This window comes from Cetorhinus maximus, chromosome 2, assembly GCF_964194155.1.
Source record: "Cetorhinus maximus chromosome 2, sCetMax3.hap1.1, whole genome shotgun sequence".
In the NCBI taxonomy this organism is placed as follows: domain Eukaryota; kingdom Metazoa; phylum Chordata; class Chondrichthyes; order Lamniformes; family Cetorhinidae; genus Cetorhinus; species Cetorhinus maximus.
The window spans coordinates 112,833,084-112,850,952 of NC_135880.1; the positions used below are offsets into that span (position 1 = coordinate 112,833,084).

The 17,869-nt window shown below is 39.4% G+C and overlaps 1 protein-coding gene across 1 annotated transcript; it reads left to right on the forward strand.

Annotated features, from left to right (window-relative positions):
• Nucleotides 1–154: 154 nt before the first annotated feature.
• On the forward strand, nt 155–16,214 carry nxnl2 (nucleoredoxin like 2). Its single transcript, XM_078568580.1, has 2 exons — nt 155–543; nt 15,760–16,214. The coding sequence occupies exons 1-2, from the start codon at nt 242–244 to the stop codon at nt 15,929–15,931; spliced, it is 474 nt and encodes a 157-aa protein (XP_078424706.1). The 5' UTR covers nt 155–241; the 3' UTR covers nt 15,932–16,214.
• Nucleotides 16,215–17,869: the final 1,655 nt, after the last annotated feature.

Consider the following 17,869-nt stretch of genomic DNA (forward strand, 5'->3'; position numbering starts at 1 on the left):
CAAGCCAAGGAGGCGGTAATAAACAGCAGCGATTGATTGGCGCGCGCAGATCTGGGACGTTCACCCAATGGAAAACTCGCTTTCAGTCAGTCAGCTACGTCACACAGCGGTGGGCGGGGTTAGACGGGCGGGGGCGGGGCGGTTAGATAGGGAAGGGGGCGGGGCTTTCCAGCGGTTGGACTTACCCTGCGTTCCTCCGCGGCGGCCAGAGGGAAATAGGTCACTTTGTCGGTGTGTAGGGATGGTCGAGGTGTTCGCAGGTCACACGCTGGTGAATAAAGACGGGGAGGAGGTGGACCCGGAGGAGGCCTTGAAGAATAAAGTTGTGGGTATCTATTTTTCGGGGGGCTGGTGTCCTCCGTGTCGGGATTTCACCCCGCTCCTGTGTGAATTCTACACCGAGCTGGTACAGGAGAGCGAGCCGGCGGCGCAGTTCGAGATCGTCTTCGTGTCTTCTGATAAGAGCGAAAATGATATGGTGAACTACATGGGAGCGATGCATGGAGACTGGCTGGCACTACCCTGGCATGATGCATACAAACTGTAAGTACAGTAAATGTTGCGCGGTGTCCGTGGAAATGATTAATGTTTGATGGCATCTATCCCTCCTGGGAGAAGGAGTATTGGGTTAAAAGCAAAAAACTGCGGATGCTGGAAATCCAAAACAAAAACAAAAATACCTGGAAAAACTCAGCAGGTCTGGCAGCATCTGTGGAGAGGGACACTTGAAGAATGACTCTTCAACAGAACTAAGTAAAAATAGAAAAGAGGTGAAATATAAACTGGTTTAAGGGGGTGGTGGTTAGAGCTGGATAGAGGGCCAGTGATAGGTGGAGATAACCAAAAGATGTCACAGACGAAAGCACAAAGAGGTGTTGAAGGTGGTGATATTATCTGAGGAATGTGCTAATTAAGGGTAGAAAGCAGGACAATGGGATGTGTGGAAGGATTGGGAATAAGTTTCCGCACCTCAGCTTTCAGTCACGAATGCAATTACTGCACCAGTGAAATGTTTTCAACATTGAGTCAGCAATAACGCTGATTATTCTGCATAGACATAATCTCTGAGCGAATTTGCACTTCAGTAGTTTCTGTCTGTGATGTAGTTTGTGAAGCAGAGGTTCTCTTGACAAATTGGTGCAATGAACCTGAAGAAAAGATGGGCAATTGTTTTTGATGCCCCCCACCAAGTAGTTTAAATGTGACGACTTAATGCAAATGCATAGCAGGAACGTGGAACAAGGAAAGACAATACTACGCATCAAGCCTCTTATCCTAACTCTCTTATCCTTTGAGGAGAGATTCTGCATACATGCTATCTGTTACCAGCAACATCTTTTACCTCCGTGCTTTAAGGATTTTTTATTTTACTTTTGCCTCTGTCTCAAGAGTTCAATTTAAACAGTAGTGTTTCATCTGGCTGTGCAAAATCCGGAATTGTCCGAAAACCAGACATTTTTAGATTGTGTCATGCATCAATTTTAATTGGGTAAAATAAAAAAAACTTACAGTATCTAGCCAAATTGTTCTAGTATGTGTTTCTTGTTTGCATGTTCAGAGATTCCTAATCCCTTGTTTAGACGCTAAAATGGCTTTTGAAAAACTATGAGGGCAATAATTTTGTTTTAACGTGGCACCAACTAAAAATCATTTTTTTCTGCTAGATGCTGTGTGTAAATACTGAAATATTAACTTCGTAACATTGCTTAAAATGCAAATTTTTAGCTTTGTCTTTCTTAAACTCTTTAGCAATTGCATATTATGGGATAATATAAAGCTTGGAATGAAGTAAGGCCATTTATCCCAACAGTCTCTCCCTCCGTAAACCGCATATAATCTGCTCTATTATGGACTCCACCCAACTCGCTTAATCTTCTGAGGAAGGGTATGTTGAAAGATAAATAGATTGAAACTCTAAAATATCCATCTAATTTTGAGTTCTTTTCTATTATCCATTACTGAATGACTGCTTTCTTTGAAATGAACTTTCCTAGTCCTTAAAAGATCAGACACCACATAGAATTTGGCTATTTCCAATCTCAGTTATATCCCAAAACAGCTATTCATCCAACTGTTTAAAGTTGAGATCAGTTTTTGTGTCAAGGAAGTTGCTATCCTCCATGAGGATTGTAAGTGAGATACTTACTGCTGTAGTTTTGGGTGATTGTTGAATTTAGGAGTGCAGGTGCACTATAGTAATCAGTTTCAATTCAGAGCCAGGAACTGCAACTAGAGTTGGTGTGTTGGACAATCCTCTGCCTTAGCTTTCCTACTGTATTTATGGCAACAATTTACTGTCTCACAGTTCTTGGCTGTTATAGACATTGTATTTTGGTCCTTCACATTTGTTTCAGATTTAAGGGCAGTTTTTAAAATTTGTCAAGTAACTTTTTAAATTACTTTGCCAGCCTTGATTTACATTTGAATGCGTTTTACTCTCTAGAATCACTGTTTCAGTGCTATCACCAAAATAGTTAAAGGATAGTAATAAAAAATACATGAGTTAGCTGGAGCTGATGTGTTGTCAGCATTCATTCACTAAATGATAAATTGCTGTACAGAATATTTAACTAGCTTAATGTAAAATAGACTGGGTGACATTTCCTAAGTGTCGAACTTCTGATCTCAGCTATGTTGTTGACAGCTCGGGTGCTTTTCTATAAGGAGAGAATTTAATGTCAAAATATAATGAAGAACCAGGATATTGAAATTCAAATTTTCTCTAACGCAGTTTTACACCCAGCAAAGTATTTCCAAACTTATATTTTATACTCCATATACAATTGCAAGACAGTTCTGTTTATGTTTGTGTGTGTCCATCCATGAGGACTTCATATTCTTCTTACATTTTCCTACATCACCATAGTGACTACACTTCAAAAGTACTTCATTGACTGTAAAGCATTTTTGAGACATCCAATGGTCGTGAAAAGCGCTATGTAAATACAAGCCTGTCTTTTCTGTTTTTCTCCCATTCTCTTGGTTTTTCTTGTGTTACAGACCTGTGAAGGTCATTTGAGTAGTTCTGACCCACGAGAGGGAATGGAACCAATGTGAATATTTTAGAGTGGGGGTGAATAGTTTTGTGCCAACTGGTTCAGACTTAATAAACTACAGGAATAGAGATTTCAGTAATTTATAATTGTCATCTGAACCCTGAGATGATACAACCTTGAAAGTGGTCCTTTGTTAATATTGTGTTATGGGTTTAAGAGACAAAGTAGTTTTATCTTATTGCTGATCCCTTGTTAGTTGCTAACAAGGTATCAAGGTGAACTTTCTCCACAGATAAATGATTGACAGTGATGGTGTGATTTAGTGTAATCCATGTTTAAACTTCTTACAGTCTGTTGGTGAAGGAGACCATAAGTCATTCTTTATTCAGTTTTAGATTTATTCACAAAGTGAAACATTAAAATGTATAGCTCATAACTCTACAACCAGTGTTCCTAATATGTATTTAAGTAATTATCTAATGGGTACCACCCACCTGTAGACACTTAACTTTAATTTATACAACCGACAATCCACATTGGCAAAAACACTTCCAAAAAAAAATTGGTGAATAAGATCCTTTTCAATAATGATTTTGAACACAATTCAATATAACATGGACATAATTTATTCCATTCCTTCTTAAAATAATAGCGTTTACAGCATAAAAGTTTGTCGTTTGGTTTAGCCTCCTGATTGAACTATCCACTTAGTCCCATTTCCCTGTCCACTTTTAAATTTTCCTTTCCATAAAAGCTTTTAAATATTTGTAATCTATTTTTGCTGCTGTTTCTAGTAGGTATCCTAGCAACCCTCTGCATAAAAACAAAACCTCAATCTCTCCCTTCATATTTTTGATGATAAATTGTTAATAAGAGTCTAGCTGATGATCTCTGGTTGCTATTATAGTCTTTTACATCCTCACAATGGCTTTGACCTGCTTTCTAAAATAAAGGAAAGACTTCATGCAACGCCTTTCAAAACCACAGAACATGTCCAAACACTTTACAGCTAGCGAATTACTTTTGAATCATTGTTGTCATGTAAGGAAACATGCAGCGGTTTGCATACAGCAAGCTCTCACAAGCAACAATGAAATAAATGATTAGATCATTTATTTTAGCAGTTTGTTGAGAGATATATATTGGCCAAAACATTGAAATTATGCCATGGGATCTTTTATGTCCACCTGAGAGGGATTTAACTTGTTATCCGAAAGATGGCACCTCCAATAGTGCAGTACTCCTTCAGCATTGCACTGAAGTGTCAGCATGGATTATGTGCTCAAATCACAACCTCATGCAAAGCTGTTACCACTGAGATGTGTCTGATACAAAGTAGGGCACCCAGAACTGGACTTGACATTCTAACTGCGGCCTAACCAATAGTAGATTTAGTATGACCTCTTTGTTTTTGTTTTCAGTCTGGTTAGAAAATTGAGGATCCCATTTTGTTAGCATCTTTATCAAATTGCCCATCTTGTGTATCTAAATCTATAAGTGCTGTTGTTTTTCTTCCTCTTACCATTTAGTGGGAAACAATGACATTGATAGAACCCAACTTCTGTATATGTCATTGGGTTCCATATGAACCATGATCTCTTGCAGCTCACCTTTCCATTCCAGAATATTTTGAATTCGCTCTGTGATGTTGCAAACCCTGACATCTTGGAAGTGATGTACCATTTGCATCTCTGGAATATGTCTACAAAATAAACTATCTCCACACCCCCTTGACTATAGAATTTCCTTGCATCACCTCTTGCTACCCATACTGATCCCTGTGGATAACTATTTGATCTTCAATTCCTGTCATCATTCATGGTTACCCTCCTCTGTGACACCCATTTTGTTTACATCACTGGTCTTGCTGTATCATAATTAGTAAATCCAAGTGTCAAGGAACAATCCCAGCATTCATTCACATCCACTCACTATCAGCAGAGACAGAGTGACTGAGCGCTTGAAAAAATGAGCTGATCAAATAATCATAACAGATTTATGAATGATAGGTTTTGTCTGACTAATGCTTTTAGAATGTTGCTAACATGATGTATAAGAAAGCGTCTATGGATATTGTCTATGTGGACCTCCAGAAGCATTTAAGTTTCCAGGACACACAGTAGGGAATGTTCTCTGACTGGCAGAATGTAGCAAGTGATGTTCACTAGGGATCTGTAGCAGGATTTTAGCTTTTCACCATATTTGTCCATGATTTGGATGAAAGAATAGAAAGTTATATATCCAAGTTTACAGGTAACACTTAGTTAAGTGGTACAGTAAGTTGTACAAAAGAAGAAAGTAAACACCTCAGGACATGTCAACATGCTTTACAGCCAATGAAGTACTTATGAAGTATAATCACTGTTGTAATATAGGAGCAGCCACTATACAAGATAAATATGAACATTAAGTTTAAAAAAAGGCATATAGATTGAGTGAGCAGCAGGGCCTTGTGGCTCAGGCAGTAGCACTGCTGCCTCTGCCAGATGGCTCAAGATTCAAGTCCCACTTCAGGACTTGTTGGCCTTGGAAGAACCCAGCCACTAGTGCAGGCAAGCCAACGTTTATTGGTGCTGGTCCCCAGTCCAGGTAAATGAGAAGGGGTAACAGCAGGAAGGGCATCTGATTGTACAACTATCTATCTAATCCAAAAATGATGGTGATATGAATGGAAATATGAATGAAGTGTGAGCAATCAGCAATGCGGAGACTCCAAGTAACATGGGGAAAGCCGTGAGAGAGAGAGAGATTGAGTGGACAAAACTATGGCATAAGAAGTGAGAGGTCACCCACTTTGGATCTGAGAAAGAGAAATTTTCTTAGTGGTAAGTGACAAGAACAGCTGTGGAGAAACAAAGGGATCTGAGTGTCCACATGCGCAGATAACTAAATGCAAGGGCGCAGCCACAGAAAGCTACAATTTGCACCTTTATTTCAAGGGGGTTGTAGTTGAAAAGCCAGAAAGTTTTGCAGAAACTTTGTCAGTCTCTATCTAGAATACTGCATTAAATTTTGGGCACCAAACCTCAGGAAAAATATATTGGTGTTGAAGAGGGTAAAGTGTTGATTCGACAAGGCTTAAAGGGTTTAAACTTAGCATAGGCCATGTAAACTTGATTTATATTCCCTGAAATTATAAGGATAACGAATGATCTAATTGAAGTGTTTAAAACAATAAAGGGATCTGTTAGGGTAAAGACGAGAAAGTAATTCTTCTGGTGAAGGAATCCAGAAAAAGCAATCTGCTCTTAAAATTAAATCTAGATTAAAGGGGTGTGGCTGCTGTGTCAATTTTCAAAACTGAAGGTTGTTAAATCTGAATGCAGAACAGGTTTGAGAGCCTGAAAGGCCTACTCGTGTTTCTAATGTATTTGAACTATCTTTGTTCTATCTTCTAAACTGTATTACCTCACTTTTTCCACTGAGCTTCACTTCATGTCTATGTAACCAATTTACTAACCTTCCTGTATTCCTTACATTTTTTTTACAGGCTCTTTATTGTTAACCGCACTACTTAATTATGCCATTTTATGTGGGCGGGCCAATTAAGGCCCACCTGACGGGAAGTGCTATGTGCTTCGGGGGTGGGGGGGTGAGTGATTTCCCCAACTGCTAGAGTACACTCTTTCGCGCTTGTGCGCGAAAGAGCACACATTTCCCTGAGGCTAAGTGGTGCCTCGGAGATCACTGAAAGGTGGTGAAAGTTGAAAAATAAAAAAAATCATTAACATGTTCCCCTCATGTGAAAATGTCACACGAGATGGGACATGTTAATACAGTACAAAAAACTTTATTAAACTTTTTAAAATCCGACATCAAACCTCAACCCGCCAGTGGATGAGGTTTGTTAAAAAATCACTTACCCGCTTGCCTGTTGGGCCCGTGCGCCGAGCCGAAGTTCGCACGGGCTCTTCAAAATCGTCGACAATTGCTGACTTAATGGCCTTAACAAGGCCTTTAATTAATGGCGGGTGCGTGTCGCACTGCATAGCGCGCCCGCTGACCTAAACATCGCGATGCCACGCGCTGATGTCGGGGTGCGCGTGCGTGACATTTTAAGTGCTGATGTGTGGGCTCCGCCACCCGCCCGTCAGCCAGAACGTTCAGCCCCATATGTCAAATTTCCATTATCAATAGATTTTTTTTGTGCAGCGTTCTATTAAGTTTGCTAGACATAACAAGCTGGTCTCCCATATGGACTATGTTCCCTGTACTCGCAGATGGCTGTCTAATTTGTAAATACTTACCTTGTGCTGTAAATGGCAGTATATCAGTTATATGGCTGGCATTTAACGGCCTGAATAATGTTCAGCCTGAATAAGCTCCAAATATTCTGTTGTATTGCCGCCCTCTCTATTTTGGATTACTTATTATTGATATTACTACAAATGTTAACATGTGTCTGAACAATAAGTATTGTACTGCTGATGGTTAACTATATGCTTCATAATCAAAGCCTTGCTGGTGCAGTATTTGTCTCATTTGTGCAAGCCTTTTAAAAATATGTCCATGTTACTAATTACATCCCCGATATGGTGTATCAAAGCAAAACAGATTAGAAAAAATGAGATAAAATAATGTAAGTTAATTTTTTAAAGTAGGTGTTCTGAAAATTGAATTACAGCTTTGGCTGATCAACTATCAAAATGATGTGAACATTTGTATACTACTTCTATACTGATTCTAATGTCATGCTTTCTAACAAAACCATAATAAGTGTAGAATATTAAAGAAGGCCAAACCTGCATTTGAATCTTTTCTGATTTAGTGGCCTGAACATAACGGGAATCCAGTCTCATTGATATAGGGAGCTTGAAAAGCAATAGCGAGTTACTGACCTGTTATAGTTGACTACAGATATTATTTTAAAACTACTCTTGTGTGCCAGTTTAAATCTTCCGTCTCTGTGATTCATGCTCATTCAATCTATTTAAAGCTGTTATTAACTAAAGATGAAGATTGAGGATTGCAATCTTAGCCATAATGCTTGGTGTTCCAGCATTCTGTATTCAGCAGCTGCCATGCATAATGATAAAAGTAGCATAGAATATCAAAAAATGTCGGAAGTACACGGCACGTCAGTCAGCATTTATGATTTGTGTAATGACTGGCCATCATTAAGTATGTAGGGAGAATGATATTACTGACAACTTCGAGGCTGATTTTTGTGCTCAAGATGAAGGAATATTGGTGTTCAGGAGAGGAATACGTATCAGCACCAAGGACTCCAGTTCTACATTTGAAATATTAACCTGCCCTTTTACCCTTTGTTAAGAAATGTGGACTTAACTTTTTCTGGGTGGTGGCCGAGGGCTCCCGTATCCCAGCAGGCCCAAGAGTTCTCGGCATGCATGGAGTGTGGCAGGGTGACTGGCTTTGCATGCTCTGTTCTAGTTTTTTTCCGTTGAAGTGCTTGGTCACCCAGGACATCGGGAATGTGCTTGCATGGCGTGAAACAACAACCATGGGGTCCATTTTTTTGGTGCCATAAGAAGGGGAATCCTGGGACAGACAGACAGAGAGAAGGAAGGAGCCACCAGGAGGACACCACCCTTCAGAACCACTGAGGAGAGAAAGCACAGGGAGGGAGGCTGAAGAAGAGGCTCCAGGCAGCAAACGTGCCGCTGTTGGCAGGCTCCAGGTAGTGAGGGCTCAGGAAAGCCCTGGAGAGCTGAAAAGACAGCGGAAGATCAGTGAGTCTATACTGCAGGCTGTTGGGGCAAAAGTAATCATTTAGAGCCGTGGTGTTCTGCTTGGTGTGCCTGAAGAGCAGAACACCTCGGCCCTGAGTCAGTGCTGGAATGGAGATTTAGGAAACCAGTGGAATGTGGCCTCAGGACAAGAGATTGAACCATCAGGAGATGAGCAGTCATTGAGGCAGTCCAAGTTTTAGTGACTTTTGGAGGGAATTGAGATGCTAGATCTTTGAAAGTGAAGACTTGAAATCTCCCTTGTGAGGGAGACAGAGTTTTAATGAGATTCTGTAACTCGTAGTGGACACTGATGTCTGAGTGGGTTACAGAAATTTGTGGATCTCTCTTGGCCACATCTGCCATTTATTGTGCAGTGTAGTGTGTTCGACCATAGTTTGCCTGTTCACTCACATGTACCTCATGTTAATTCTGAATGTTAAAGTATAAGATAGATATTGTAAATTGTTTTACTTTTCTGACTTTGTAGAGTAAAGTTTATTTTGTATGCTCAAAAACCGTGGAATCTTGTAAGCACCTGGGATTTAACTTTGAACTTTGCCTAATTTAAAACAAAAAGTTGCTGGTCCCTAACCAATTCCTGACACTTTTCAGTTACTGATTGACCTGCAGTGTGTTTCCAACATTTTCAGTTTTTTTTATTTTGGATTTCCAGTGTTGGTAGTTTTTTTGTGTGGTTCAATATGTGATTAATTTACCTATTGAGACATGAAGAAGGAAAGGACATTGAAATTTGGGGTCTTTGGTAAGCATAAGGTCAATAAACAGATAATAGCTTAGGACTTTGAGTTGTAATCAATGTATATTGATGGATAAAATGCTGATGATTTGGCTTTGATTTTACTTTAAATCAACCCTGACTCTATCCTTTTGAGGTTAAGATATGTTTTTAATCCTTGTTTAAAAGTGTACTTTCAAATGGCTATTGCTTTGTACAACATCAATCGCTTCCCTTTCCCAGCACTCAGAAAATTGACAATTATGGGTAAATAACTAAAAATTACAGGCAGTTTGATGTCCAAGTTTTGACTCTTCTGCAATCGTCTTGAGACTACAATAACATATCTCCTCCACGTTTTTGCTAGCCTTAATACAAAACTTGAAAAGCTCAGATGATTTTGCATATGTTGCTGCCTTTGCTGTAGTTATAAAATTGCATTGCTGGACTGATTTTGCTGGAGAAGCATGTCCTGTTTAGGTAGACCTGCTTGAGCATGGTTAGGTTTTAACTTTGTTTTCCCCAAAGTTGCTGGAAGTAAGAACTGATAATGGTGCAGCAGGGCACCTGGGACCTTTTTGAATGACAGGGCAGTGCATCTCCTTAACCAAGACAGAAGCATTGAACAAATACTTTGCACCTGTCTTCACAGTAGAACACAAGTTGCATACCAGAAATAGAGGGTATCTTGGGGACTAAAATGAGTTGGGAAATTAAGGTAATTAAGATCAATAGAGAAAAAGTATTCGAGAAACTTAAGGAACTAAACTCCAACAAATCCCTGGGGCCTGATGGCCTACATCCTATGGTTCCATAAAAGATAGCTGCATAGATAGTGGATGTGCTGGCTATGGTTTTCCAAAATTTCTTAGATTCGGGAACAGTCCCATAAGGTTGGAAATTAGCAAATGTAACTCTGCTATTCAAGAAAGGAGGGAGGGAGAAGTCGGGGAACTGCAAGCCAATTAGCTTGACATCAGTCAATGTGAAAATGCTGGAATCTATTATTAAGGATGTCATAACAATGCACTTAGAAAAGGATAGTACAATTAGAATAAGTCAACATGGTTTTAATAGGGAAATCCTGTTTGACAAACTTATAGTTTTTTGAGAATGTAACTAGTAGGGTAACTGAAGGGGAACCAGTAGATGTAGTATACCTGGATTTCCAAAAAGCATTCAATAAAATGTCTTTCAAAAAGTCGATAGGCAAGATGAGGGCTAATGGAGTTGGGGGTAATATATCAACATGGGGGTTGGAGGATTGGTTAACGACAGGAAACAAAGAGTAGGCATAAATAAAACATTTCCAAGTTGGCAGGGTGTGACTAGTTGAGTGCTGCAACGGTCAGTGCCAGGCCTCAGCTATTTGCAATTTAGTTTAATAATGTAGATGAGTCAGAGTAATGTATTTAAGATTGCTGATGATACAAAGCTAGATGGAAAGGTAAGCTGTGGGTAAGACACAGGCTGCAAAGAGATATAGACAGATTAAGTGTACTCCATCTGCCACCTTGTTGCCCACTCAAATGTGGGTAAGTGTGAGTTATTCATTTTGGCCTTAAGAATAGTGAAGCAAAATATTTTTTGAAAGGTATGAAACTTGTACATGTTGATGTTCAGAGAGACTTGGGTATATTTGTACAGGGAATGCAGAAAGTTAGCATGTAGGTACAGTGAGCAACCAGGAAGGCAAATGGAATGTTGGCCTTTATTGCAAGGGGATTGGAGTACAAGAATAAAGAAGTCTTGCTGCAATTGTACAGGGCTTTGGTGAGACCACATCTGGAATACTCTGTGCAGTTTTGATCTTCACATTTAGGGAAGTATATACCTTGCATTGAAGGCAGTACGGTGACATCAGTAGATTGATAGCTGGGATGAGAGGGTTGTCCTATGAGGAGCTGAGTAAATTGGGCATATATTCTCTGGAGTTTAGAAGAATGAGAGCAGATCTTATTGCTACATACAAGATTCTGAGGGGTTTTGACAGGGTAGATGCTAACATTGTTTCCACTGGTGGGGGAATCTAAAATGCAAGGACGCAGTGTCAGGAAAAGGGGCCGATCATTTAGGACTGAGATGAGGAGGAATTCACTTGAAGGGTTATGAATCATTGGAATTCTCTAGCCCGAAGGGCAGCAAATGCTCCATCATTGAATACGTTTAATACTAATAATTGGGATTTCAGGGAATCAAGGGATATGGGGAGCAGGAGGGAAAGTGAGTTGAAGCCCGAGATTAGCCATGGTCCTTTTGTATGGTGGAGCACCATATGGTCTACTCCTGTTCCTATTTCTTGTGTACTTGTGTTCAATGAGATTCAAGCCTTGAGAAGTAGAGTAGGGACTTAGATGGAGGGATACAGAAAGAGAAATAGAGAGATGGAAAGAAAGATTGGATTAAGGAAGAGAAAAAGGGAAAGTAGTTTTTTTTAAGAATTGACCTTTTTACAATCTCCTAAACAATTCACAACCTGAAGGAATGAAACAACCACACATAATTGTTTAATTTCTAAGCAAGAGAGGTTGACTGGCAGTCATTGACAATTAACATGTCATTTTTAAAGTGTTAATTACTAGACTTTGCTTTCTGTGCCAAGTATAATTGACAATTAATGAGCAAATACAGCAACTTCATCATGGGTAACCTCTTCCCTGTTTCAAGTTGTTGACCAATTTGTATATTAATAACAGCGGGTGTCATTCAGAAAATGGTTTTTTTTGAGTAAAATCTTGCCTGTTGTGTAAACAAAAATTGGTACAATCAAACGCAGAAATAGTCTGGAACAAGCAGCCATGAAAAAGTTTGGGTGGGAGTAGGGAGGTTTTTTCAGAATCTAAAAAAGTTTGGGAAAGAAGCAGCGGGGAAGTTTGGAATCCAAGCTGTGATGCATAAAGCACCAGCAAGGCACTGAAAGACACACAAATTGAGAGAAACTGAGCTTGTCCATGTTGGTAAATACTGCTAATGAAGACTACTAGCTGTAGAAATGGAGCAGAAGTCAACAGGGAGAGAAGAGAGGCTTATGCTGGAGAAAAGTTGTGTATTGAGCTGTAATGTTTTACAAATATGTCTTTCAAGATGTTTAATGTGTTATAAATTCACTTGTTAGTGTTCTGGGTTGAAGGCAACAGAGCTATCAAAATTAATTTCAACAACTTGGATTTATGGTGCTCCTGATTCTAAATCAGTAGTTTTGGTGGTGGTGGTGGTGAAAGGGAAAAGTGATTTGGTTGATTTTACTTGGTTCACTTGTCTCTGATTAGTGTTGACTTTTCTACCTGTTGGACATCTGCAACCAAATTAGCATGCATAGCTTCACAGAAAATAGTCATTTATAATTTGAAAATTTACATTCTGGAATTGCATGTATGCCATTCTGGATGTGATGTTGCTATGCACAAGATGTTAATGTTTTAAAAGATAAAATTTTAATGTAGATCGAGTTACTTTTTAATTTTTCAAATGAAAGAATAGTTTTAATGTACATATTGCAAGCATTCAGTCTTTAAACACTCCAAAGGTTTCTGCTTCTGTATCCATCTCTAATATTTTGTACTACATAAGTATGTTTCTGTGGAAGGATGATTAATCTTAAACAAGATAAACCATGTGATCTTTGGTCTGGATTCTCTTGCTTGCATGAAGACTAGATCATTGTGGCACAGAAGGAGCCATTAGGCTCATTAAGTCTATGCTGGCTGTCTAGAATAATCCACTCAGTCCCATTTCCCCTCTCTATCCCCATAGCCGTGCAAGTTTATTTCCCTCAAGCGCCTAGCCCAGTTTCCTTTCAAAGTCGTTGATTTGTCTCAGTTTCCACCACCCTAGTAAGCAGAGTGTTCCAGGTCATTACCACTCGCTGTGTTTTTAAAGAAGTTCTTCCTGTCATTTTTTCCCCCAACCGCCTCGCCTGTATTTCTTGTTCAAGACCTTAAATCTGTGCCCCTTAGTCCTTGCACCGTCAGCTAATGGGAATTTTTCCTCATCTACTTTATCTAAACCTGTCATAATCTTGTACAGCTCTATCAGATTTCCCCCAAACCTTCTTTGCTCCAAGGAGAATGACCTCCAAAGTACCCTTAAAGCTAAATTTCCTCATCCCTGGAACCATTCTGGTAAATCTCCTCTGCACCCTCTCAAGGACCTTTGCATCCTTCCTAAAGTGTGGTGACCAGTCTCTGCTTTTGTGCTCAGTACCTCTACTTTTGAAGCCCAAGATCCCATATGCTTTGCTAACTACTCTCTCAGTATGTCCTGCCACTTTCAACGATGTGTGTGCATAATCCTCCAGGTCCATCTGCCCCTGCAGAACTGTATCATTAGTTATATATTGCCCCTCCATAGCCCTTCTGCTGAAATGTATCACCTCATGCTTCTCATTAGTAAATTTAATCTGCTGCTTGTTTGCCCATTCTGCCAGTCTATTTATGCCCTGTTACATTCGACTGGTATCATCCACACTGTTTGCCACACTTACAAATTTTGAATCGCCAGCAAATTTTGAAATTTTACTTTCTCTTTCAATATTCAAGTCATTTATTTATGTCAGTAAAAGCAGTGGCCCTGGCATTGACCTTCGGGGCACAGCACTGACTACCATTCTTCAGCATGAAAAATAAGTTGTTTTCTGTCTTTAAGCCAATATTTTTTATCCAAGCTGACACTGACCCTTGCATTCAATGAGCCTCAACTTCATTAACCAGCTTTTTACGTGGCACTTTATCAAATGCTTTCTTAAATCCATAAGTCCATTGCTTTCCCTTCATCAGCCTTCTCTGTTATGTCATCAAAAATTCAATCTGCCGTTTACAAATTCATTCAAGCTCTCCTTAATTAACTCAAACCACTCCAGATGCCTAGCAATGTTTTTCCCTGATTACTGTTTCCAAAACCTTGCATAACGCTAAGGTTAAACTAACTGGCCTGTAGTTACTAGGATGTCCTTACATCCTTTCTTAAGCAAGGGTGTCACATTTCTCACCCTCCAATCCTCTGGCCCCTCCCCCACATCGAGGAAAGATTGGAAGATTATGGTATGCCCTTCCACTATCTCCAACATGGGGTGCAAGCCATCCGAACCAGGTGACGTAGGCACTCCAAGCAGAGCCAGCCTGTCCAGTGCATCCTCTCAATTTTCACCCCACCTCCACCCTGTCTGCTTCTACTTACACTTTCTCAGCATTTTCTTCCTTTAGTAAACACCAATACAAAATACTAATGAAGGATTCTAGCTTTGTCCTGTGCTTCAAAGCATCTATCACTTTCTTTGTCCCTAATAGCCCCGACCCTGGCTTTTACTACCTCTTACTATTTGCATGCCAGTAGAAGAGGTTTTTTGTTTACTTTTTATTTTAACTGCCATTCTATTCTCATATTCTTTCATTGCCAGTTGTATTTTCCTCTTCTCTTTCCCTATTAACTTATTTAGCCTGGTTTCTCGCTTGAAGAATTCATCTGATGTCCTTTTTTTTTGTTTCTTCATATTCTGTGTCTCCCTTGTCGTTCAAGGAGCCTTGGATTTGGTTCCACTATCTTTCGCACATTAAAATGTATCTAGCCTATACCTGAAACATCTCTTCCTTAAAGATCGCCCATTATTCCATTACATTCCATTTCTGTCAAACTTTGGTTCCATTTTACCCTGGCTAGATCCTCTGTCATCCCATTGAAGTTAGTTAGCATACTTCCAATTTAGAAGTTCTACTCTAGGTTATTCCTTGTTCTTCTCCATTACTAAAATTAAACGATGATCGCTCTTAACCAAGTGTTCTCCAACATACATCTGTTCAACTTGGCCCATCTCATTTCTCAGCACTAGACACAGCAATGCTTCCTTGCTAGTTGGACTGACAACATCCTGGCCAAGGAAGTTGTCTTGAACATATTTCAGAATCTAACCACTACCCACCCTCCACTTTACCCAAGTATCATTTAGGATTATGTTAATTAAGGTTTCTCCCAATATCACCATTCTATGGTCCTTGCAAATCTATGATTTCCCTGCAGGTTTCTCCTTTATCTCTCTCTCTCTCTTTCTTTCTTTCATTGAGACCTATCATACCTTTTGTTGTTTTCTCAACTCTAACTAAATGGATTGTATACTTGCCCCCTCAAGGACATCCAGTCATCCCAACTCTATTAGGTTTTTTTCAAGCTTCCTTTGATCACCTCAATACCTGGACAACTAATTTGCAAAGGAAAGCATTGATCTGAATTTATGTGCAGCTTCCAATATTGGACAGAAGTCATGGATAACAGAAAACATAATGGTGAAGAGGCTGCCTTGTAACCTAGCTTTACTAACAATATTTTTTTCCCCCTGTGTCAGAGATTTGAAGAAGAAATACTGCATTACAGCAATTCCAAAACTGGTGATTGTAAAACAGAATGGGGATGTCATCACGGACAAAGGTCGTAAGCAGATACGAGATCAAGGCATGGCATGCTTCAGGAACTGGATCGAGGTGGCAGAAATTTTCCAGAACTTTACAGTTGATTGAGAGCTGCCGTGAAATATACTGTAGGAAATACCTGTGACATTTGAATGTAAATTTTATAGTTGAAGCATAGGTCTGCAACAAAAAGGACATTCTAGCTTTCCATGTACAGTCTTATTTTAAATAAAGCTCTATAACCAAACATGGCAAACTATGCAACTATAAACAAACAATTTGTGGTCTTTTGAAATGTTTTTTCTCAGATTTAAACATTGTGGAAATGAGCAAATATTTATACTGCATAAATATGGTAAAACCATTTTTATTAAAGACATTTTAATCTTAATGTTTTTGAATTTGTTTTTTTTTCTCTAAATTGCCAGATTGTGGATAGTAAGATAGCAGTAAATACTATAAATTTTATCTGCATGCAGGAGGCTTGTTTTGGATGTGATGTCATTATAGCTCAGATATACCAGTCTCCGGATCGCTAGAGACCAGACGAACCCCCAAGATGTGCTTCAGGACTCTGTAGAAGTGCTGACGCAATGACTGTGCAGGAATTGTCCAGGAAGTCACAAAAGGCTGGTATGCAAGTACAGCAAGTAATTAGGAAAGCCATTAGAAAGTTATTTATTGCGAGGGGATTTGAATACAAAAGTAGGGAGGCTATGCCTCAGTTGTACAGGGTACTGATGAGACCACATCCTGGGTTACTGGGTACAGTATTGGTTTCCGTATTTAAGGAAGGATGTAAATGCGTTGGAAGCAGTACAGAGAAGGTTTAACAGACTAATACGTGGAATGGGTGGGTTGTCTTATTGTCAGGAAGATATAATAATTTTCATAATGTTATTGGAATTTATTGTCAAGTAGAGTAATATGGGGTTTGTGTGTGTGACTTAATTGAATTAAAGGTTCTGGTCTGAAGGCTTTGATGTATCACAAGATAAGCTAGGTTTGAAACATTAAGTAGGTAAACATGAGGGACGTTTTAGAATGTAAGGTGTAAAGGGAACATTTGCATTTTTAAATAAACCAGACTAGCTTGAATTCAAAAGAGGGGGGTGTGAAATATTTCACCTAGCCAGGAGAAGTTTAGTGTGTTTATTTTCCCAAAGATTACTGGTAAAATTAGTACTATGAGCGATTTTTATTATTAGAGAGGTAAAGTCCAAAGACATAGTGAAACAATGGGAATTTGCATTCAAAGGGGAAAATATGTATAAAGGAGAGAAGGCTGTGTGTAAGGGCAGGCATTCTAAGATCTAGCAAGTGTGAAAGACCTACAGTCTACAAAGAACTGAAGTTAACAAAGCTCACCTTTGAATTTGACTGTTCAGGGTATCGTGTTACTTTGCCTGGGTCTGTTTAAAATCTGTGTCTTACTGTTTCCTTAACGAAAGTGTAACTGTGAGTTAGATTAGCTAGGGGAGTTAGACATCACAGTAGTAATCTGTACATATATATATGTGCTTCAAATAATTTCTTCAATTAATAAAGGTTTAATTTAGTTTTGCAAGAAACCAAAGGACTCCGTAGTCTTACTACTACTGAATTCAAGGCACGCATCTCAAAATTTATACAAATTGCAAAACAGTTGTGGCAGTTGTTTCAAGTTTCCCTTTGGGATTTGAGCAGCTCAGCATTTACCATCGGCTGTGCCATAACACTTATGAGGAAAGGTTGGACAGACTAGGCTTCTATCCGCTGGAGTTTAGAACAGTAAGGGGCTTGACTACAACATAAGATCCCGAGGGGTCTTGACAGAGTGGATGTGGAGAGGATGTTTCCTCTTGTTGGAGAATCTAGAACTAGGGGTCACCCTTTAAAAATAAGGGGTTGCCCATTTAAAATAGACATGAGGCAAATTTTTTTCACTCGGAGGGTTGTGAGTCTTCAGGACTCTCTTGCTGAAAAGGTGGCGGAAGCAGAGTCTTTGAATATTTTTAAGGCAAAGGTGGATAGATCCTTGGTAAACAAGGGAGTGATAGGTTATCT